Here is a 22,871-nt window from a genome sequence, read left to right as displayed (position 1 = left end):
GCGTGTGTGTCTTTTGCTTGTCTTTCTTTGTCCCCTTCCCCTGCTGGGAATGAGGTCCCAAGGCTTGCCGGCCTCCTTCCATCTGGCTTTGCCCCGTTCCTGGGGAAGTGGGAAAGGCAAGCCTCAGTTTCCCATTCATAGGACGGGAAATAGGATGGGGCAGGAGGAAGGCGGATCTTTTCCCTCGAGTGGCCTTGGTCTGCCGAAACTTGGCAGTTCTGAACCCCAGGGGGACCCTCCTGTGCAGCCCCAGGATCTGGTGTCTCCTGTCTGGACTCCCAGCTGAGGCCCCGGCCTCCCCGCCGCCCCTGGGCGGGCACTGGGTGAGGAGAGGTGGAGCTGGTGTGTCTGCCTTCCCTACGTTCAGATGACACAGCAAAGGGAGAAAGGGAACAAGGAAACAATGGAACTGGGGGCCTCTGGCCCCTGAATTAAAAAGAGCTCCCTTCTGCACAAGGGGAGACGTCAACTCAGCCCCCCAAGGAAAAGGGGGAGCTGCTGTGGGCCCGCGTGCTCAGGAAGGCGCCGCTCTGAGCGGCCAAGGCGCCGGCGACTGAGGCACAGGTGTGGGCCGCGCTTCTGAAGCAGAATTCGATGTGAGCCCTCCACCGCTCTGTTCTGTTGGCTCCTCGACGCGTGGTGAATTCCAGGGGCACCCCCACTTTGCAATGAGCCACGGAGGCAGCTGCGCTCAGCGTTCGAAGCCCCCCCCCCCCCCCCCCCCCCGTCGCCCTCTTTCCCTCCGCGGCATGTGACAGACTCCTCCCTGGAGTCCGAATCCTTCCTGCCACAGAGAAGGGCACGGGAGGCTCAGGAGGGGCAGAGGACACTTGTGCCTTTTCCCGGGTGAGATGAGCCCTTCTGGGAGCAGAAAATGACCAGGTCCCGCGAAGCAGACGGATCCGCAGGCAGCGAGCGCTGGGTTGCGCCAGGCTAAGGCCAGCAGGACAGTTGGTCGGTCCTTCAGCTGGCTGCCCCAGAAGTACATTAATTCGGGTAATCTTCATGACTCCACAAGTGAGGTGCTATTATTAGCTCCACTTTATAGACGAGGAAAAGGTCCCCAGAGGTGCCCAACCCCCACAGCCCTGGGCCTGGGAGCCCCAACTGCGGAGCGGAGAAGCAGCTCAACCTTAAGTTATACCGCCTCCCTGTGGTGGAAGCAGGGTGGGTGCTTGGACCCAGCTCGCAGTGCTGTGGGCACCGGTCGGATCTGCGCCCTGTAGGTCAGCAGTCCCTACTTGGAGCCCGATTTTATTTCATCCACTGATGGGTGCTCCGCCACCCATCTCTTGTCCCTTCAGCTATAGTCAGCGGCTGGTGGTTGCTGTCCCGGGATGGGGCAGCCCCTGCTGGCTCTCCAGGGAAGTGCAGGGGTTCCTAACTTTGGCTAACACTCGAATCGATTGGGGCGCTGAGCAAACAAACAAACAAACACAAATAAACACTCACGCCAGTGCCCCGCCATCAAAGACTGGGATCTGATTGGTTTGGAGTGGAGCCCAGGTAGATATCTTACTTTTTAAAGTTTTTCAAGTGGTTCTAATGCAGAGCCAGGGATGAGGCAAGAATGCTTGAGTCAGGACACCTGGGTTTGAATCCAGTCCCCTCGCCGAATTCCACTGCTTTGGAGCTATGTCACTTGTCTTCTCTGAGCCTCGGTTTCCCTCATTTGTCTAATGAGGGTGATTCCAGCCTCAAATAACAGGGTGGGATGGTGGTTGTGAATGTGCTTTGAGAACTAGGACCGTAGAAAATGGGAGGGATTATCATGGGGCCACTGCTGGGGTCAGCCTTCATGCCAGCCCCAGGCCCCAAGATTGCCAACTTGCTTCCGTCCTTTCTGTAACGTTTTTGTAGAATGCTCTTGAGGACGCCACAATCTCCCTGCCCAGTTTCATGTCCCTTGCCCATAGCTTCTTTGTACACACTCTAAAACCTCTGAAGAGGTAGATTTTATGGGTGAACAGCACTTCTGCTGTGGCTCTAGCTACAAGAACCGCACTGATGTATAATATGACCTAGAATCCTTTGCTAAGGGAGAGCAAAATTGCACCCGTGTGGGAAGATGGGATGGCTAGACAGGGCTCTTGGAGATATGAAACCTATTGCTCACCCTCCGGCAGTTGACAGACGCTGGGGTTATACTGCCACCGTGTGGTGTCACAGGAAACTACAGCTGAGTTTACACCGGGCCTGAAAGTCTATCATGTTTAAGGGGATGATCTCAGGAGTTCAGAATGACTCAACTGTGGACGCTTGTTAAACTCGTGGAATCACGGGGACCTATCCCTGAGCTAGAACCTTAGGAAGGGAGCTGGAAATGTGCATTAAAAACGCCTCCTGAGTGATTCGAATTTGTAGAATCATCTAATTTCTAGGTGACCTGATTTATAGGATTCAGGGCAAAATGAAAATACAGAGCCCCTTGTTCAGAAATTATTAAGAATTTCAGGACAGCGACAGCAGAGCACTGAATCAAGCACGGGGTCTCGTGTGACTGAACAGGTTGCCATGTTCATGAAGCTGGCCCTGTGCTGCTGCCCTCTGAATCCGGGGAATCACCGCTGCAGTGACTGCGTCTCTCAGCTGTGCTGAACGCTAGCTAAGTACGACGCGGTGGTCGGGAGCGTGGGCGTGGAGGTGAGGCCGTCTTCGAACGGAGTTCGGGCAGGACAGAGTGAGAGATGCTGCCAACTCCGTCTCTCCACTGCTGCGCCCATGGAGGGTGTGGCCAGGGGGACGTGAGAAGGGCAGTGTGCGCGGCGGGGGGAGGGGAGGGGGCCCGCGGAAGGCGTGGGGGCGGGGAAGAGGAGGCATGGAGATTGGGAGACCTCGAGAGAAGAAGGGGCGTAGGAGGAAGGAATGACAATAGCGTGAATGAGGCAGAAGGTAAGAAAATGTGGCATCTATGCTCTTTAAGCCCTGAGAAGGTCGAAATCAGTCACTAGCCATTTCATAGCTTGCTTCTTCACTGGGCCGACGCGGCAGTGGGGCTGGGTAGGGGCGGGAAGTAGGATTCCCCTTGGCCAGAGGTTCTCGGGAGTTAAGACCTTCCAGGCACTAAAATAAGTGACTGAAGAACATTCTAGAAATGCCTTCATTATGACTGTCTCCAAGAAGAGACCCATCATTAGCTTAAGGGTAGGTTAAGGCCACTTCATTTAATAGTAGGGGCTGAGATGAAATGACAGTAATAATAATATTACTGGTGGTAACAGTAGCTGAGCTTGCATTGACTACTCCCTGTTCTAAGCGCGTCTTGTACAGTAACTCGCTGAAACAATTTTGAAGGGATCGAGGTGGGGGAACCCAAGTTCTGGATGGGTGTATGGGTCTGGGGGTCCCCTAGGCCCTGCCTCCACCTGGAGTGGGGCCTGAGCAGTGTCCTCACATCTCACCTGCCTTCCCTGGGACCCGGAGGAAGCTGACGCAGGCTAACTGAATGCATAACTTTATTAAATAAATGCTTTGTCATGACAAACGACAAAGATCAAGGAGTAACATAAATTATAAGTTGAATAAATAGTATACAGCAATCTTCACTTTAATAAAACGTGAGATCTTCTGTTGTTTTTTTTGTTTGTTTGTTTTTTATTTCCTTAGGTACAAAATGCTAAACAGGAGGCGAGTTCTTCCGCATTCAGGTGATTTTTTTTTCCCGCTTTTTTTTTTTTGTCACCACAAACTGGTTTTGTTTGTTGCTTTGTTTTTTTTCCCCATCCTTTTCACCAGTAAAGATTATGAGCATTTTTTTTTTTAAAAATGTTGAAAACAAAAAGAAAATAGAGCTATGGTATGTATGTAGGTAAAACTATCAAGAACTACAGTAATATGTGCTGTGGTTATTGCTGTCTTAAAAGAAAAAAAAACAAAAAACAAAAAACCAAAAACACAAACCGGTAGGTAGGCAACTCGGAATCTGAAGGATCTTGTCTGACAACTGTCTATCCGTGTGGGCTACTGTGTGACGGTGGTGGTGGCAAGTGGCACTCAGGCTGGTGTCCGGGGACCAGAGAAGCGCACAGAGGGACGCGGGGTGGCCCCCCCACCCCCCTTTTCCCCATCCAGAAGGAGTTAAGGAGAGGAGGCAAGAGTCTGTGGAGACGGCTAAACTATGTACTCCATTAGAAAACCAAGAAAGCATGTTGTTTTAAAAAAGACACAAAACCTAAGAGAAAAAAAAAAAGTGGAGAAAAGTGCAAAATACACCTTGCACTTTTAGTGGTTTCAAAAATAAAGACAGTACAACGCCCAGGTTGCCGGCTGGTAGAACCCCCACGTCGCACCACTGAGCCGCCTCTCTCTTGGAAGCCACAAATGTCTTCTCTAAGGCCAGAGGGTTCTTGGCCCACTCCTCTCTGAAGTCCCCATTCTGAGCTGGAGCCCTCTGGGGCGGGGGCGGTGCTGAGCAGACGGAGAGGGGGAACACTGCCCCCTCTTGAGGGGGAGCTTGGTGGTGGCCATGGCAGCCTGGTGGCTGCTAATGAGCTAGGTGGTGGGAAAAGGGTGGCCCTGCAGGAGGCTGGCCCTGCAGGGCTACAGTGGAGACCACCGAGGTGGCGATGGGGGATGGGCGAGGGGCGAGGTGGTGGGACCGCGCGGGGCCGCCCCTCCTCCCCGTGTGGGGTGCAGTGTCTCCGGGCCTGCCCGTGCAGGCCTGGCTGTCTGAGAAACTTTCCTGGCTCTTCCTTCCCAGGCGCCCTGCTTCGCCGGGGTGGGTCGGGGGGCTCTGGGGGAAGAAGGGTCTGTCCTGGCTGGGCCTCCCTCAGTCACCTGGCAGCCGCGGGGGATGACTCTGGCATGGTCTGGTCTGCGCTGCTGGAGCGAGGCATGAGTCGAAAGGGGGGGGGGGGTGAGGAGAAACCTCCTGTAGGGGGCAACATTTAGACTAGAGGCCGCAGAAAACCTGGACCCTAAGGCCTCCAGGTGAGCGGTCAGTGGCCAACAGGCAGCCGGAAGGCGAGGCGCCGCCTCCCAGGACTTCTCTGCGGGCAGCACTCCACAGCTGCCTTCCCTCTCCCCCGCCCACGGACCGGACGGGCTCCATCCTCCCCGGTGACTCGTCCCCGTGGTCGACCCACTCTGGGCTCAGCCCAGACCTCCTCTTCTAGCGGTTTAGTGCCACCTGTCATGAAGGTCCAGTGTCCTCTAGGGATTGGCCAGCTGACCAGAATCACCCCCTGCAAGCACGGGAGACTTACAGGTTTGGGTTAGTCTTCACGAACCTTGGCGATTTGAAGGGCTGGTGCAGTTAAATGAGGCCCGAATCCCTGCCTTCCGGTGGACAGCAAAGAGCCAAGGTAAGGGGCAGAGGCCATTCGAAGTCCAGTAAACAGTGAGCGGGAGGAAAGAGAGCCTCTCAGGAACCAAGTCCAGGTCTGGGGAGGGCTCGGGGTGGGATATGCAGTTCCTGGCCCAGTCTTTTCTTAGGGGGAATGGCGCCCCAGTATCCACTTGGCGGATCTCAGACGACTGCTCGAGATCCGAAGGAAGAATGGGCAGAAAGAAGTGGGAAGTGGGAAATACTCAGGATACTGGCCTAAGACACAGAAGTGTGAGTCGGGCCTTTGGGGACAGTTGCACAGAGATGGGGTGCGCTGTCTGGGGGAGGAGGGGGCGTCCCTCAAGTTCCGCAGCTGCAAGTTTCCCCTCTGTGGATGAGATGTGCTTTTTTGCTGTCCGTCTTCATCGCCCCAAGTTCAGTGTCGGAGTGGTCTCCCCGGTGTCAGGGCATCAGGGAAGAGCAGAGAGTGCCGTGTTCACAGCAAGGGAGGGTCTCCTTGCCAGGGTCCGAGCCCCTTTTCCTGGCAGGCTATCTCCGGCCTCAGAAGACAGCCCGAAGGCGCCCCTGTGCGTCGAGGAAGCCAGTGCAGCATGGGGTTTTTCTCGGTTCAGCGTGCGGCTGCCAAGTGACAGCACTTCCCATGTGTCTGTTCGTCTGTTCGCTGGTCGTCCAGGCCTTTCTTCCATCCTCCACCCCAGGGAGGAAGTCTCGACCGACCAGCCTGGACGAAGAGCTTCCAGGACTCTCCGGCCTCCGTCCCCCGTTGCAGGGGTTTGGTGGCCACTGAGCACATAATCTCATCCCTTCGAATGCCAGTCTCTACTGGATCCTTGTGTCCAGCTGCTGAGTCTAGAACCACCTAAATTTACCCACCTTCCCTGGCTCTACGGCCTGGATTCAGCTCGTTTCTCTCTTAGGACCTGCCCCCCCCCATTTTCCTCTCTCCTTTCTCTGGAATCCCAGAGGGCCGATCAGGTGGGGAGCCAGGGAAGTTTCTCTTGCCTTATCCCCCATTCTGTTGCTTTGCTTCAACGCCAGAAAGGGGCCGCCAGCCCCTGTCCCTCCAGCCCTCGGTCCCTTCACTCCACCCACTCTGGCCCGAACAATCAATCGCGGTCACTGCTCCTCTGTATTTACGCCTTTTCGCCTCCATCTCCCCCTTTTGCCACCTCTCATTTCAGTTTCTCTCCTGCTCTGCCACCGTGAAGAGCGAGAGAGGCTTTCGAAATGCAGGTTCTGCCCAGATAGAATGCAAAGGCTGGGCAGGACCAGTAGGTCAAACTTGGACTTGGTGGGCGTGTTCAGGAAGGGGTCCAGAGACACGTTTCTTCTGGAGGGTCTGAAGGCCAGGTGCACTGGGGAGCACACTGGGTGCAGTGAGTGACCTCAGCCATCTGGCTGGGTGGCACGCAGGAACACACGTGCACATGGAAAATCATGAAAAAGTCCGACACTGTGTGTCCCACCAAGAGCTGAGTTTGCTGCTCACGGGAGGCAGGCAAAACTGATGTTGTGCGTCATGTCACAATAATATGGATTTTCTTGGTTTGCCCAGAATGAGGAAGCTCCTTAATGCCCCCATAGGACCTACGTAGAAAAGTTAATGCAAACTTTTAAAGTAAGAAAGGAAAAAAAAAAAAAGGATAGATTTATATGCCTATATATGACTATACGGAGCCTTGTAGATAAATACAAGCCCACTTTTTTTTTTTTTTTTTTTTTTTCAGCCTATCCTCCCTCACAGAGGCTGTGCTAGCTGGGAATTGAATGACTTGAGGGGCTGAAACAACACACTTCAGTGGTAGTCTTAGTGACCCAAGGAAAAAAAGTCTTTCCACTGTTGGCGTGTGCACTGATTGCTACTGAGTCTCTGCATGGAGAGTGAACTATGCACGTAGACTCCGTGCTCACGTATCTGCGTAGGGAAACCTATCTATGTGATATCGCTCGCTTATTAATTTCTTTTGAGAGGAATGGAATGCATTTTAGTTTTTATAATTTTTTTGGGGGGGGGGGCGGGGAGGCGGTGTTTAGCACACTCTGCTGGGGTGAGAGGAGAGAGAAAGGAAGGTTCGAGCCGCCCGAAATGCTGGCTGGAGGAGGAGACAGATCCAGGAGAGGCCCTGGAACCTTCTTTCTTTTCCTCTCTCCCCGTGACCAGCCTAAACCGGGAAAATTCCAAGTGTGCCACCGAATGCCACACCTTGGGCGACACCTTCTGGTGCCCAACCGTCTCCCCAACGTGGGCCAGGGCTGCTCATGACAGGTGGATCCAGCCACGGCCCCCACGATTTTTATTTCCTGCCCACATTTTTCTTTCCCTTCCCGTAACTCTGTTCATCGTTCCCTCTCTTCCTCACATATGCCTTCTCCCCTTCTCTCTGTCCTTCCTCTCTTCCCTTCCTTGTTCATTCGACTTGCTTCAAAAAGAAAACCATTCAAAAGGGGCGGTGTTGGGGGAGGGGTCCTCCTTAGCGGTTTGCATCTCCGTTGTTGCCATTATCGAAGTTGAGACCTTGCTAGCGATTCCGAGGTCCTCGGTTTCCTCAAATAGATAGATATATGTATTTTCGTTTTTTTTTTTTTTTCCCCTTAAATGAGATGAAATGAGTGGCGTCCTGGGGTGGAGGGAGGCGCTGGCTGGAGTCGGGGCTGGGGGTGGGATGGGGTGAGGAAAGGGTGGGGGAGGGGACGCATCACTCAGTGTTGCTGCCGTCGAAGGTGTGGCACTGAAAGTCCCCGTCGACATACTCCATGCCTGGCAGCTTCATCCCATACTTGTCCACACACCAGCAGATGCCACGTTTGCGGCCACGGGAAGGCTTGCACTGGGGGCGGGGAGGGCGACAGGCAGTGAGGATGGCCGTGCCCCAAGGCTCTGTTCCTGCCTGGCCCTTCTTCCCACCCCAAGACAGGCTCTCTCTCACCCCTAGAGAGCTGAGGGGGCTGCATCCAATCCTTGGGGTTCTGTGGTCCCCATGGCATGGGTAGGGCCCAGGGAAAATGCTAAGTTAGGCGGGCTGCCCTTGGCTACCTCCTCTAACCTCTTTTTTACGTCATCCTTTCAGGGTCTTCCTATTTGGTATTCTCCAGAGAGCTACATGATTTGATAATATGATGATGATGATAATAAAATAGCAAAAGGAGGCCTCACTTGTACCATCGTCATGCACCAGCAGGACTACTTAGTACCAAATAGTAGGTACTGTCCTAAGTGCTTTACAGAGATTGTTCCTCATAACAGTATGTACGACTCTTCTCCATTTTACATGAGAAACTGGAGGCAGAGATGTTAAATGACTCGGGTAAGAGGATACAGCTACTTGGTGAGAGAGCCAAGAATTGAACCAAGGCTGTCTGGCCCTGGACCCCTAACTTACATGAGGGGTACCATTATAGAGCGTCAGGGTCACATGGGAGAGACTGGTTAAAAATGCAAAGTTCTCAGTGTCTACCCCAGACCTCTGGGTCAGACACTGTGGGGAAGGCGGTGGGTAGCCGTCAGTTGTAACAAGGCTGCCAGGTGATTCTGATGCCCTGAGACGCCCGAGAACCATCACCTTATGATAATGTGGACCCGATTTAATAAGCTAAGTACCACGCAGAGGTTTCCTGGCGAGTGCGCTTACCGAAGCCCCTGAACTGAGGGGCTCGGGGTGGGGGCGTACCTGCTTTCTCTTGTAGAATCCTTTGCGGTCACAGTTGGGCAGGTACACGGCCCGGGGCACCATGCGTGGGCTGGCTTTGAGCTCCTGCAGGGACGCCTCCATGTGTCTGCGGCAGGGGCCCTGTGTGAGGACGGAGGGATCGGAGGGATGAGAGGTGTGGCAGGGCCGAGGTGGACACCACCCAGAGGTGCAGAACGCGGGGCCGGGGTGTGGGGGATAAAGTGTCTGCGGGGGAAGTCACCACCTTTTGTTCCTATTCGTTGCTACCAAAGATCTTTCCTTTCTCTCACCAGTCACGTGCCCTGGGTGTATAAAGTGCGTAAACGCTGCGTTTTGACCAGGTGCAGAAGCGCATTGCCGCGTCTCTGTGTTCCGCACCAGCCGCCCTGAGCTCTTCCGGGCCGCGGAGAAGGGCGGGGTGGAGGGGGTCGCCTCCGCCACGGTGAGGACGCCGCTCAGGGTCATCGCACAGCTGGCGCCGCCTCTGCTCCTGCTCACCCAGACAAGCCCTGGGCCCCGATAAACCGAAACTCTAAAAATTCTCCATTGCAAACGGTAGGTCCCTCGCTCAGTCTGGCCTAAGCATCTCCTGCTGCCGCGAATGCGCATTTAGATGCAGGGAAAAGTCAGAAGTTGGGGCGGCGGCAGAGGATGCAGGGGTGCGGATGCAGAGGGGGATGGGGGAGAACCCTCGAGACTCACCTGCTCGGATTCCTGTCTCATCTCAGGTGGAGGGATGACCCGGGGGTGGGCGGTGTTCTCAGCTCCCCCCACAAACTTGGACTGGGTCAGCTTCTTTCTGCGGTCCTTCTTCACGGCCTCGGCCTTCAGCTCGGAGATGCGGGTGTGCTTGGGCCGGAAGATCTTGGGGGAGTAGGTCTCCTCTGCCATCTCGGAGGTGGTGGGGTCCTCCCGCTCCTGGGAGTCTCTCTCTGCAGGGAGGCAGTAGAGGGTGAGCCTCTGCGGCTGACACAGACTTGCAGAGCCCAAGGCTCCGAGGGAGGTTGGGGTGGTGGGGGGTGAGTCCAGTAGAGCCAGTCCAGTAAGACTTCATAACGCCGGAGAGTGTTGAAAATGTCAAGCTGATGAGGTGAAGTCTGAAAGGGCTGAGAGGACATTCTTGGGCCAGGAAGGGGTCTCCCGGAGAGCTCTGGCCATCTTAAGGGGCTTGCTTGCTGTGGGGGTAGAGGCCGGAGGGGTCTGCTTAAGTGGATGGGGCTGGGAGGCTGCCATATCAGAACACAACCTGGAGGTCTCAGTTGTTAGAAGACAATAGGGAACAGCCACGGCAGGACAGGAAAGGCCAGGGCTACAGACTTTGTGCTTTGAGAACTGCCAGAGTTGAGAGTTTTTTGGACTTGGGGAACCGGAGCAGGGAGGGTTCTGGGCATCTGGACTATCAGGGCGATGTTGAGGGGTGAGGAGGACGGGACCATCACGAAGAACAGGAAGAGGGTCCTGGAAAACCAGAAATGTGGGGCCCGGAGGGAACAGTGAGGTGGCGGGGGGGGGGGACAGGGAACCTGGAGCCGGTTCTGGCTCCGAGCTGGTTCTGTGCTCTGGGTCCTGGATAGGATGGTACATAACTCTGCTCCAGGCCAAGAAAGGCTGACAGCTGGCTGGGCCTGGTGTGGTTATATATAGGAGTGACTTGGTGACAGGCTATACTTAGCTGACTTATGACCTTTAAAGAAGTAGGATTTTGTTCATTTATTTGTTGATCTGTTCATTTCACCTGCCCAACCTTTTCTCGGCTCACAGATTTTCATTAAATCTTATCTCACAGGCACGCTCCTCTGCGTCCCCGTTTCACCTCTCAGCTCCTTGACCCTACCAGGCCAGGCAGACCCAGATCTGAGGCCTCCCCTGCTCTTCCCAGGGGGGCAGGGTGTGGCCAGGGTGCCCAGGGTGAGACCTGGTGCAGGGCAGGGCGGGCAGGGGCAGGGAGGCCTGACTTCATTGTCTTCTTCTTCCTTTTTTTTTTTTTAATTCTAAAAGAAGAAAATAGGGCTTTGAGGTGACCCCCAAATAACTCAGATGAGGTGCAGGAAAATCCTATGCTCCATCCACTCAGCTGTTACTGGGCTACCCAGAAGCCCAATGGCAAGGCACTGGGGGGAAACAGAAGGCGTCGGAGGTGCAGGGAGAGAAGCTGGGAGAGAAGACTCTTTTATGTCCTTGGGGCAGGTGCTCTCTACCCAGGGGAAGTCCCAGGTGTGTGTTAAGGGAGGTATTTGGAGACCTAGCCAAACCTGGTCAGGATGGCAGGTGGCAGGAAGCACCCAAGCCACCTGTTTGTCTCTTGGCTCAGGATTTGTCACATTTAATTGAACGGGTATCCTGTCTTTAAGGCCCTGGCAAGGAAGTCCCCCGTCCTGAAGAAGCCTCCGCAGGTTTGCAGTATTCTGGGTGGTTAGCGGATTTGGGCATTTATCCATAGGAGAGGAAAGGACATAGTCACTGGAGAGGAATACGACAGGGAGAAAGCAAACAGCAAAGCAGCGGACAGGCTCTCCCGGAACCAAAGTCCACACCAGGATCCCCGCCCCCCACGCTTGGCCTGCCACTCACGCCCTCTTCCCCCTCCGCTCTGTCTCTACTGTATCAAAACCTCTGTGATGATTCATCGACATGGTGATGTGCCTGGTCAGTGGAATGCAGCCTTCTAGGAATTAGCAGAAAGAGTGATGCTTTGGGGTAAACCGACTTTTCTCAGCTGTGGGATGAGCGAGAATGGGATGGGATGCAGGGAGGGGTGTTATCTGGTTTGGGGGACTCTGTACAGACTGACCAGCTAGGGTTCCATTACCTAGTAACTCAAGCCCGAACCCGAGGCTCAGGTCTTGGGGAGAGGGGCTGAGGAGAGGAAATGCTAACCATGGCATGGAAGGATTGCTGAGCCTGCCTTACTGAGTGACGAGGCATTTCACGAAACTTCTCTGGGCATCGCTAAACATTTTAATACTCAAAAAGCAGTCGACCACTGGGGAAGGGGAGACGGCAAGAGATAGTTGCCATTGAAAGGCCGGGAGCATTCTGGGGGTGCATGGTCACAGCCCTTTCCTAATCAAGACTGTAATCAGATGAAATGAGGGGGACAGGACGAGAGGGCAGGGTGCTGACCACTGCATGGAAGAAAGGTGAGTGTCTCCTTCAGAGGCTGCTCCAGAAATCACCAGCAAATCATCCTCAGGGGCGCCTGTGAAACTGGGCCCCAGGAGTTGCCTCTCCAACAGGAGAGGCCCTTGGAAGGTGCTCGCCCGCGGCGGATGGCTATTCCAGCTCCTGGAACCTTTCCAATAGACCGTCTAGTCCCTCTCTCTGTGCCCGAGCAGCAAGCGCATGCGCCTATCCCAGTGGCAGTCTTTCTGGTTCTTCGAGACATCTGGGATGCCACTCCTTCTCCTCTGGCCATCCATTTTGGGGGGACCCTTCTTCTGTCCTTTTGGTCAAGAAGGTGTCATCTGTTAGATGTCATTTCACCTCTCACAGGGCCTCTCTCTGGCCTTGGCGGACACAGAGGCATGTTGGCTCACAGCCCTGCATATAGCTACAGCTCATCCCAAGACTCTTGTCTTTAGAACTCCCTAGAGGAAGTGCTGTGGTTTGCTCTTCACTCGGAGTCCCCCTTCCTGGGAGGAAGGTGGGGCTGTTAATGGTTTGATGAACTTTGGGGGAAAAATACTTCTAGTTTTGATAGTGTTCAAGGATGGCCTTGGGGCTAAGCAATGTTGATGCTGACAAACAAAATGTAGAGTCCTGCATTCTCCCTCTTTAAGAACTCAAAACATGTTTGCAAACCCTCTCTCCTTCCTGGGGCCTCGCCAGGGCGGGGCTCCTGAGGGCATACCCTCCCCAGTGTGCTGGCTCTCTGGCTGCTTCTGAAAGGCAGGCTCCGAGTTTTGATGTGCCTCCCAGTTTTTGGTGCCACTTAACCCCATGGGACTTATTACTTAGGCAGCGGGGAGAGTCGAGTATCAAAGATACTAATCGGGGGCTTGGGGTCACCTGTAGGCTCGAGAGAGACAGTGGAAACTTGGAGCGGAGCCCGTGTAGAGCCACAGAGATTAAAAGGCTGGAGCCTAGGCCTCCGGATGGAATGCCAGAGCCTACTAGCCCTACTCAGCTACTTTGTGGCCAAATCGTAAATTGGCTTTCAATTTGGGAAGGGTTTAAGTTTTAGATAGAACATGAAGTCATGAGTAGACTGGCAGCTCCTGAGTTGTTTCATCAAGAGAACATGGACTGAGGTTGCAGAAGGGGTTTAGGTGGGATATGGAAAAGGACTTCCTAGTGAGGTTGCCTTGCAGGGTGAACAGCAATTGAAGGAACTTAACATTGCGGTGGGTGCTGGAACTTGTTTGAGGAACAGGGCGATACCTCCACATGGCCAGTAGGTGGCGGAAGAGACTGCTGGCCACACATGCTACGCAGGCTTACGGCTAGGGACTCTAAAGTAGTTTTGAAATCTGGAATTTGTGTGCCTCCCTCACCCGTTTCTCTGCTAACCATCCAAACCCTCTCCCTCTCTCCGTGTGTCTGCATCACGTATTTAAAGAGTTGGGGAGATGGACGAGCGAGGACTGGAAAGGACCCATGCGAGGGGAGGGTGGAGAAGGCAGGTGTGGGAGCTGGAGGCCAGGGGAGGGGGTAAGGCTTTACCTGTGCACAACTTCCTGCTGTTTCTTTCACCTGCCATTGAAAAACGATCAGAGAAGGAAGTGAAATGCATCTGGGACCTCCCTCTCCATCTCTAAATGTCATTTCGAAAGAGGATGGGAAGTGCGGAATGCTCAGTATCGTCCCCTCCTTTAATTACATGATCTTAACGATGACTGATGACTAAGAAGCGAGGGCTATCTTATTGTTATATTTACCTTTAGGGCGGGTTCTGATTCTGCTCTGACTTCCAACCCCAGTCTCGCCAGCTGGCTCTCTGCTGGCCCTAGCCCCTGCCGTGTTAAGGTGGCCAACTCATTCGCCCTTCGTTCATGAGGCACTGCCCATCCACACCGGTGCAGCAGCGTCCACTGAGGCACAGAGGGGTATGTGGACCCTCTCTGGCAATGTGAGCACCGGCTGGAGGACCACCCCATTCTCGCGCCCCAGCAAACACAGAGGGCGTCTGGGTGCAGAGCCGGTCTCCCCCACTCTCTCCCAGGTGCCCTTTGCTGCCACTGTTCTCTCTCAGGGGCGGGATGCTTTAGCAGCAGAACCAGGCACGTACCTTAAGAAGCGTTCTGATCCCACCCCGCTCCCCAGTCACAGCGATGGGTGGCTCTAGTCGGGGACCTGCTGCTCCCTGCACTCTGATCTGTCACCTGGGGCTCTCAGTCACACCCTGGCACCATTAACAGCCCAGTCTGGGGCTGGTGGTTTTTCCCGCTCTATCTCCACCTCATAATCAAACTTCAGAGAAAACTGGGTGCCCCAGATCTTGCGACTTTGCTTATAGAAACGGAAGAAACTGAGGTGTATTTGGAATTCACAGCTTAGGAAGAATACGAGGCTTTGCCAGGCCACCTGGACCTGGGGAGAGGAAAGCCTCTTTTTCTAGCCAGAAGGCAAGATGGGTTCACGCAGAATCTCATTACAAGGAATGAAGAAGGGAGCTGGGTTTCCACTGGCTCTCATTCTAGCTCGTTCTATGGAATTTAAACAGGAAACAACTTAAGGGCAGAGGCTTGTCATTTACCTTTGTCTCTCTCGTGTATGGTATTCGATAAATAATCTTTAAATGGAGAGATGCATGGATCTATGCAAGAGACAAAGAGAAGCAGGTCTCGAGACTTTTCTGCATTTAAGCTTGGGTGTGTTAGAGCTCAGAGGATGCTCTGAGGGGTCATGCCACTGGTGTCTCTGTCATTGAGCATAACAACTCCCATGGAAGGAGCAGGGAGGCAGAGAAATGAGCCTCACAGTAGAGGGACAGAAGGAGGGGCCTCTTGGATTTGCTGAACTTCTCTTTGGTCTGGGGCTGGCTGCACTGTCCAATACAGTAGCCACTTAGCCATTTGTGGCCATTAGACTAATAAATATTAAGTCAACTTGCAAATTCAACTCCTTAGTTGCCCTAGCCATATTTCAAGTGTTCATTAGCCACATCTATCATTGCAGAAAATTCTACTGGACAGCTGGTCAGAGGGCACTGACCCATTCTGGGTATGGCTAGATGCTCTGGGCCCACTCCCCACCTTGCCCTGTTTCCCAGCCAACCTGCAGCCTCCTGTTCTTTGATATAACACTGGGCTTTTTTTTTTTTGAGAATGACAAATAGGCTGCTCACTGTTTAAAAAAACGGTAAGGCACATCTCAGTTTCCTGCAGCCTGACCATTTCCCAGCTGCAGATGCCAAATGACTCAATTACACTGTGTGTGCGTGCCTTTGCACAGAAAGGCGATGCGGTGGTAGGGAGGGGCTGCAGAGCCATCCAGGAGCTGCACCGTTCCTCCTCCTGCCAGTCCACCCTGCCCAGCCGCTGCCTTGCCCCAGCCCCTCTTGGAAGATACTGTTTTCTTTTCCTCTGTGGTCAGCTGCAGACGTGCATGTTCTGGGGTTCTTTTTAACCTGAATTATGAGCTGAGAAGGAAAGAAACACTGACTTTCCAAGAGGAAAGCAAGCCCAAACCACCAGTCATCCTCAGAACAGTTGCAAGAAAGGAGGCATTGCAAGAAGATGCTGGAAGGGAGTCCTGCTGACTTGGGGTGAGTGGCAGAGCGGGGAGCAGATTCTGGGCAGTGACTGGTCAATATGGGCAAAGGCTCACTCTCCTGAGCTTGTTTGCAGCCCCTGCCCCATCTCAGGCCAGAGCTAAGGTGGCTAGGTGCTCTAAACCAACAGCAACGTTGGCCAACGTGGGTATGTCACACCTCTATCTTGAGCAGAGCAATAAAGACACCACATAGAAAAGCAGCTAAACATTCAGAATTAGGAGCTGGACTATCTGTCCTTAACCTTCAGTTACACTTCTGAGGAGGAAGAAGGGGCTGCCAACCAAGGTTCAATAAGCCCTGGTGCAGATTTACTTGGACCTCTCTTAGTCTCTTCTTTTCTTGGCCTTGGTTTTCTCACCTGAACAGGATGGTTATGAGGATTAAATGAGTTGATATGTGCTAATTACCTCTCAACAAAGGTCTCTGTTGGCTCTCACCACCTCGGTGCCAATCATCAACTACAAATTCGGTTGCCTGGCACCTGGTTGACAGGTTTCTCCTTGCAGATCACAAGCTCTAAGGCTCCTGGGACTGCAGAAAGGTCTGCCGGAAAGTGAAGGCTTCATCCTTGTTTCCAGGGAGATTGACTGCCAACCCCCGGTTAAAGGGACTTGGCGCAAATGCTGCTGGGAACTATTCCTCACTTAGAGAACTCACCTTGGGAGTCTGTCCCTCTGTCTAATCCCATTCTTCATGCTGCATTAAGGAACTGAGTCACCTTCCCTAAAGGCGGAGAGAGAAATGGTGACCCACCACCTTCCACAGTGTACGTGTGGCAGGTGTCAAGTTGGTGACACGCCTCCATAATAAAAGGCCAGGTACCACTCACGCATCTCCCTCTGACCAGGCACCAGAGGTGAAGAAAAGCTCCTCCTCATTTTGTCCCCCCGGGGCCAACCTAGAATTCAGGGCCATGACCACTCCTGGAAACATTTCCTGATCCCTGGGAGATAGTTGGTGAGAAATTTGACACTTAAGAAACACACACTTATGCACAACTCCCAAGATGTCTCCTGCCAGGTTTCTCTAGAGGTGGGGAAGGTGGAGCATGCTCAGTAGAAACGGCTCTATCTGTTCCCCTACACATCCCAAACCAGAGGTGACACGAGGGGCTAAATGGGGAACAGCCTGTGACTGAAAGGGGAGGAGGTGGGGAGGGGGAGGAACGGTCGAGCCCATTTCTCTGACTTGGCAAAACTCCCACCCATGACTCATCACAGCCTGTTCAGAACATTACAATGATGCATCCACATTCTCCCTATAGTCCTGAATGATCAGAAGGGGGTGCAGGGAGCAGCTGGCTGGAACTCTACTTGGTCCCCCAGAGAAGAGAGGCTTAGATCTCACCATCCTGCTTCCCAGGCTCCATGAAAAGCCTGTGCTGGTGGATGGAGGCTGGTGGCCATGAGAAGCAGGCTACTCTGTGCCGTGTTCCCCTTAGAGACTGCATTCTCCACTTCGGGGCCACTTCCCTTCCTCTCCTAAAACAGAGCACCCCAAAGTTTGGGGCTTTTATTTCATATTCACAACTCCCCCCTTTGGGATAGTTGTGGTGATATTTACCAAAGGCCTCATTGTTGGTTAGGCCAGGCCCAGGCAAGATCCCCAGTGACTAGAGAAGAAAGCCAGGAATAACAGAACAGAACCCTAAAATTAATAGGGAAGAGCTGATTCTAGTTCTGATTCTGCCCTGCACCCACTTTTGGACAAGTGACTCTGCACTCTGGGCCTCAGCATCCCCATCTGTAAAAATAAGGCCCTTGACTGCAAGAATCACATGGGTTTCTTCCAGCTTTAGCGTTCTTTGGCCAATACCCAGACAATTCCTGGAGAAATGTTAGGACCAAACTAAGCCAAGAGGCCAGGCAGGAAAGGCCACTTCGCCTCTTATAAAAATTTCTGGTCACTCTTTTGGATTTATGTTAGGAAAAAAATGGCATAACAGAAATCATGGAAAGAAATGGAACTGTAAACAAAACTGGGGGGACCTTCTGGATATAGGGGAGAGGGAAGTAGAAGCTTAGAACTGGCTTGTTTATATGCTTATTTATTTTGCAAGAATGGAATAAATCTTACAGTTCTGGAAAACATATCCAAATGGCATTTTAAAGATGGTCTTTGGAGATTGCAACTCTTGGACCAACTGTGGTAAAAATGCAAAACAAAAACTCAAAACCCCTCCAAATTTCCTCGTCTCTCACCATATCCACTCTCCTTCTTGGTTGGTTCTTTCTTGGTACCTGGTCCCTTTATGGTGTCTTCCAGTTTCTAGATGCAGTGAGCCTGGAGTATGGTGATCCCTTCTCCAAAGTTTTATTTTCCACACATTAAATAACTCAGAGTTTCCAAGGCATTGCTCAGGTACAAAGTAAAATCTTTAGACAAAAATCACCTTTCTTCCCACTAGCTCCCCCCCTCCCCCGCACTCCATTAAGGGGACCAAGGCTTCTGCTCCCATGCCCTTTGCTGTAACCCTCGCTGTGACCTCTGGCTCCTGGGGTCAGCCCTGTCCTCCCTCTGCAGCTGCAAGCCCACCTGCCTGCTCAAATCCAGCCCAATCCCCTGGACTAAAACCACAGCTGCTCTGACTTAAAACTCAAGCCCTCAGGGGATGCCTTGGCCTATGGGGGTGGAGAAAGGGTGGGGGGAGGAGGAGGGAGGGATAAGGAAGGGGAAAAGAGGAATGGAAAGAAAATGTGCCCAACTGTGCTTTCTCTTCCAGCCTGAGCTGACACAGCAGAAAGGGGCAGGGGGTGGGGGTGGGTGCTGGCAAGGAGTCCAGCGAAAAGCGGCAGCTCTTGTCTCCCCATTCCCGTTTTGGTTGGCACAGGGTGCAGCCAGCCTCCCAGGGCTTGTGTCAAAGGGAGGGAGTGCGGGTGGGAAAGGAATCTGCCTCTTTCAGTTTTCCATGATCTTGTTCAACCCAGACATAAATTTGGCCAATAAACTTATAACTCTGGAACGTAACATCAACATGGCATTTGGACCACGTTTGGAATGGAAGCCAAGGCGATGTAAGCCAAACCCCTGAAAGAAGCAAAGGCCGAATTCATTTTTATTGAGCAACTTATTTTTTTATTCCCCAGAAGCATATTTTCTGTCTTTCTTATTTCTCAATGACGGTACTGCAACCCAGAATCCACTTCTGCGTCCCAACTTTACTGTCTCCCAGGCACAGGAGCTATCTCCCAGACAGGGACAAGGACGCCGCCTTCCTCCAGCCCACAAAGCCACAAGGCTCCTTGGGCAAACAAAGCCCAGAGCAAAGCCCAGTCTTTCCTGGACTCGATCCAGCTCACCGATCTTTATCGATCTCGGCACAATAAATAACTGCATTCTCCCGCCTCCCTCCAGTCTCTCATACATTACCCTCTGTTTCTATATCTATCTTTGCCCATGAATTGGCCAAAATAAAATGCAGGGCCCGGCGCGCTCCCAGCCCCGGGCTCGCGGGCGGACTCACTCTCCCGTTGCGAAGCAACGCGCCTAGCAAAACACTAGTCTCCACCCGCCCTCCGCCCTCCTCTCCTCCGCTCCCTATTACTGATACTAGAAATGCACTCTTTTGGGGGGATTGAAAAAAGATATCTCTCTCTCTCTCTCCATATATGCATATGTTTCCTCTGTGTGTATAATCTATACCAGTATCTATCTATACGGAAACCACGGGAAGGAGGGGCAACCCCAAGTTCGCACTGCCGGTTTTCGTAGTGGAGAGTGGTGGTAGGTGTTGGGGAGCAGGGATTTTTGTCCAAAGGAGCCGACGCTCTCCTCCATCTCTCTGTTCATTTTCTTAAGAACTGCCCTAGGCGCCGTCTCCAACTTTTGGGGGACTTTCCCAATTGTTTTTGAGCTGAAAACCTATACTCATCCCATCTGTCCCACAGAAGGGTGTCAGCCTTGGGCACCAGTTGAGCGTGGCCATTCGGCAACTGCAGTGGGTCAGGCACCTGCTTTAAAGCAGGGAGGAGTCGGTGAGGACTCGGGGTGGGGGGTGGGGTTGGGACCGCGAGGCTGCTTCATGTGGGCCAGAGGTACCTTGAAGGTTAAAGGAAGGGGCTGCAGAGAAATCCAAGTAACATCTTGCTTGGGACAGAAGCCTGCGTGTGTGTGTGTGTGTGTGTGTGTGTGTGTGTGTGTGTGCGCGCGCGCGCGCGCTCTACGCGCACACCCTCTACACCAACCACATCACACCAACCACACTTGGGCAAATAAAAGTGAGGCCAGAATGCGGCTGAGTGATACCTTGCATACTTTTCGGTGTGACCGGATTGTTACCCAGAGCGCTCGCTTCTAAACCAGGAAATTGATTCATACTTCCTCTCTCCACTCCCCTGTGCTAAGCTTTCCAAATCCAAACCCCCAAGATGAAAGCGGGCAGGACCGCCTCTGAAAAGTGGCTTTCATTTAAAAATAACTCCACAAACCTGCCTCTAGGGCCTCTGGGGCCTGCCTGTGGCCCTTGGCCCCTTTTTTGCATGCAGCGGTCCCGAGAGAGCCTATCTCTTGCAAAGCCGGAGAGGCGGCTGCCTGTAGCAGGCAGAACCCGCAGGGTTTTCGGAGATCAAGATTGAACCCTGGAAAGCCCTCCTGCCTCTTCTCCAGCGCAGACGCACTCTTTTCCTACACAATAGTGTCTGTAGTTTGTAGATTAAGAAAACTCATGTTGGGGTGTTTGTAACGTAAGGGGATAAGAGAGGAAGAAACTATTTAGAAGAAACATTTAGCCAAGTCTTAACTCCTTTTGGAGAGAATCAGTAATTAGTTTGAAGTCTCACAACTAATACTGTTGTGTATAGTTCATTAAGCTATTTTTTAAAAATTTAAGAGGTAGCTCTTTCAAAAAAAAAAAAAAACCCACCAAAAACAGTCTAAGGGAGGCAGAACCGGTCTCATTAACCGAATAGCTCTGTCAACGTTTTAAACCGTAGTCTTCCTGCGCGGAGAATTTGGGAGCAGGGCAACCAGGGGGCGGGGCCACTTGGAGGCGGAGGGGAGGGCGTGGGGGCGTGGCCTTGCCGACTCCGCCCCCTGTTTTACGTTCTGCATTACCAGGGCCCCTGTTTTATACCTCATCCCTTGTGATCAGGTTTGAGAAGTGGGGACGGAGGGGGTTTAGTACTGACGGGGAAGTTGTGATGTCTGAATTTCACATCCCCTCTCTCTTCCGATCCTATATTCACCTTTCTTCCTAGGTAAAATCTGAATTGGGGCGGGGAAAAGGAATTCAATTCAGCGATGAACGTCCAGTACAGGAACACCAAATCCAGCTGCAACACCGAATCCTTCCTTTTTATCCCTCCCCCCCCCCCGCCAGCCCGCAATACCCTACTAACCTACCTGCCGCCGTGGTTCCTGCCTAAAATTATCTTTTTCTTCTTGGAAGGAAAAAAGGAATTTTGCATTTACCACCTACCGCAATCAAATTAAGTCAAAAGTAATGGGTATGCAGGTGGGCGAGGCATCAAAGCCCCCACCCGTAAGGCATGAGCTACCGCAAGGATGCGCGTGTGCGTGCGCGTGTGCGCGCGCTCGCGGGTCTGTCTGAGCAGGAGGATAGAAACGTCAGAAGGGACTGGTGGCGGGGGGGGGGGAGGGCAGGGGCTGTGAGGGACAAAGGTGGAATGAGCACAGAAGAGCCGTAACGCCTCTTTCCAGAATCCCAGTTAAAGCAATATTTTAACAAAGCAAATTCAGGGGAAAAAATGTGTTGGGCGGGTAGGAGGTAGTGGAGGAGGAAGCCGATAATAAAACAGGTACCTTTTCGGACTGGAGATTGAGTACCTGAGGATTTGAACCTTGAGACCGAATAGGAGCTCAGAGTCGGTGCTCGGCGAGGGGGAGGGATGGAGGGGAGTAGGGTGAGGGAAGGGGCGAGGAAAAGGAGCGAAAATCGCGAGAGCCGGGGTTGGACAGCCCAGGGTAGCTGGGTCACCCAGGACTCAAATTCCGAGGTCCAAAGGCCCTCCCCGCTCCCTCCTGGGCTGCGCCGCGGCTCCAAGCCACTTTCTGGGCAAAGCGCGCGGGGCCAGCGGGTTCCCCGTCCCCAGCCCGTGAGCCGTGCAACTGACTGGCACACTGAGCGCGCTCACCGATCTTGACTTGCTCGCGGTAGGTCTTTTCGTTGAGGCAAACCCCGCGGCCGTGCAGCAGGGCGTGCAGCGGTTTCTCCTCGTCCTGCCGCGGGAGGCAGCGCAGCCCCTGGGCGCAGCGCTCAGTGTAGACGCCGCACGACTGCCCCTCGGCCAGGGCGCAAGTCATGCAGCAGCCGCAGCCCGGCTCCTTGACCAGCTCACAGCCCAGGGGGCTGGGGGGGCACATGGAGAGGGCTTTCTCATCGCAGGGCTCGCAGTGCACGAACGAGCCCAGGCTCTGGGTGGGCCCCGCACAGGCGGCCAGCAGCAGGAGGACCGCGGTGAGCACCATCTTCGAATCTCTCCCTTTACCTTGGGGCGGGGCAGGAGAGCGGGAGTGCAGGGAAAAAGGGGCTAGGAAGGCACCGGGAGAATTGTATTTTTCTTTAAAAAAAAAAAAAATTTCTGGCAGGTAGAGCAGGTGCCCTCCCCCAGACAATCGCAAAATGTGGGGAGAGATGGGAGGGCTGGGGTGCCTGCAAGCAAGTCCCAGTGACAAGGATTAAAGACTTGCAACAGGTTGAGGGGGAAAAAGCAGCGCCAGGTACACGCAGCAGGAGTGGGGCGGGAGAAACAGCCCCCCGAGCCCGACCTGCTCGGAACGGCGAGGGGAAAAGACAAAAATTGTTCACTCCAAAGCAACCACCGGAATAACGGGCTCGGCGGCCGTGGAGAAGACGGGGTGGGGGAGAAAAATGGGTTTATCGTCAAAAATTTTGTTTAAAATCTAAAGTACCCCCTGCCCCTTTCTACCCCTCAGCTGCTAGCGGCGCGCGGCTGCCGCGGAACAGGTAGGAGGCGGCGGCTGCAGCCGCGAAGGGTGGGGAAAAATGTTGAAATCAAGAAGAAAAAAAAAAAATCCAAGACCCTAACACCACTTTTCTCCCACTCTGCCACCACCTCTTCGAAATTCGCAGGTTCTGCGAGAAGCTCGGAGAAGGGTGCAAACGGAGGAGGGGGTAATGAGAAGGGGCAAAAAGAGGAAAAAACCCCACACCGCTTTGCAGCTCTTCCTAGCTCTTTACCCCGCGAAGAAGTTTCCAAAGAGACTACCGGCTCGGGTCGAG

General features: G+C 53.4%; 1 protein-coding gene across 1 annotated transcript; it reads right to left on the bottom strand.

Annotated features, from left to right (window-relative positions):
- Positions 1 to 3,438: 3,438 nt before the first annotated feature.
- On the bottom strand, positions 3,439 to 22,871 carry IGFBP5 (insulin like growth factor binding protein 5). The gene is made up of 4 exons (XM_016156833.2): positions 21,763 to 22,871; positions 9,658 to 9,887; positions 8,956 to 9,075; positions 3,439 to 8,115 (listed from the first exon to the last, which is right to left on the bottom strand). Exons 1-4 carry the CDS (start codon positions 22,094 to 22,096, stop codon positions 7,984 to 7,986), a joined length of 816 nt encoding a protein of 271 aa, XP_016012319.1. The 5' UTR covers positions 22,097 to 22,871; the 3' UTR covers positions 3,439 to 7,983.

The sequence above is a fragment of the Rousettus aegyptiacus genome, unplaced genomic scaffold (assembly GCF_014176215.1).
Source record: "Rousettus aegyptiacus isolate mRouAeg1 unplaced genomic scaffold, mRouAeg1.p scaffold_m13_p_2, whole genome shotgun sequence".
NCBI lineage: Eukaryota > Metazoa > Chordata > Mammalia > Chiroptera > Pteropodidae > Rousettus > Rousettus aegyptiacus.
This window is presented reverse-complemented; position numbering and strand designations above follow the sequence as displayed.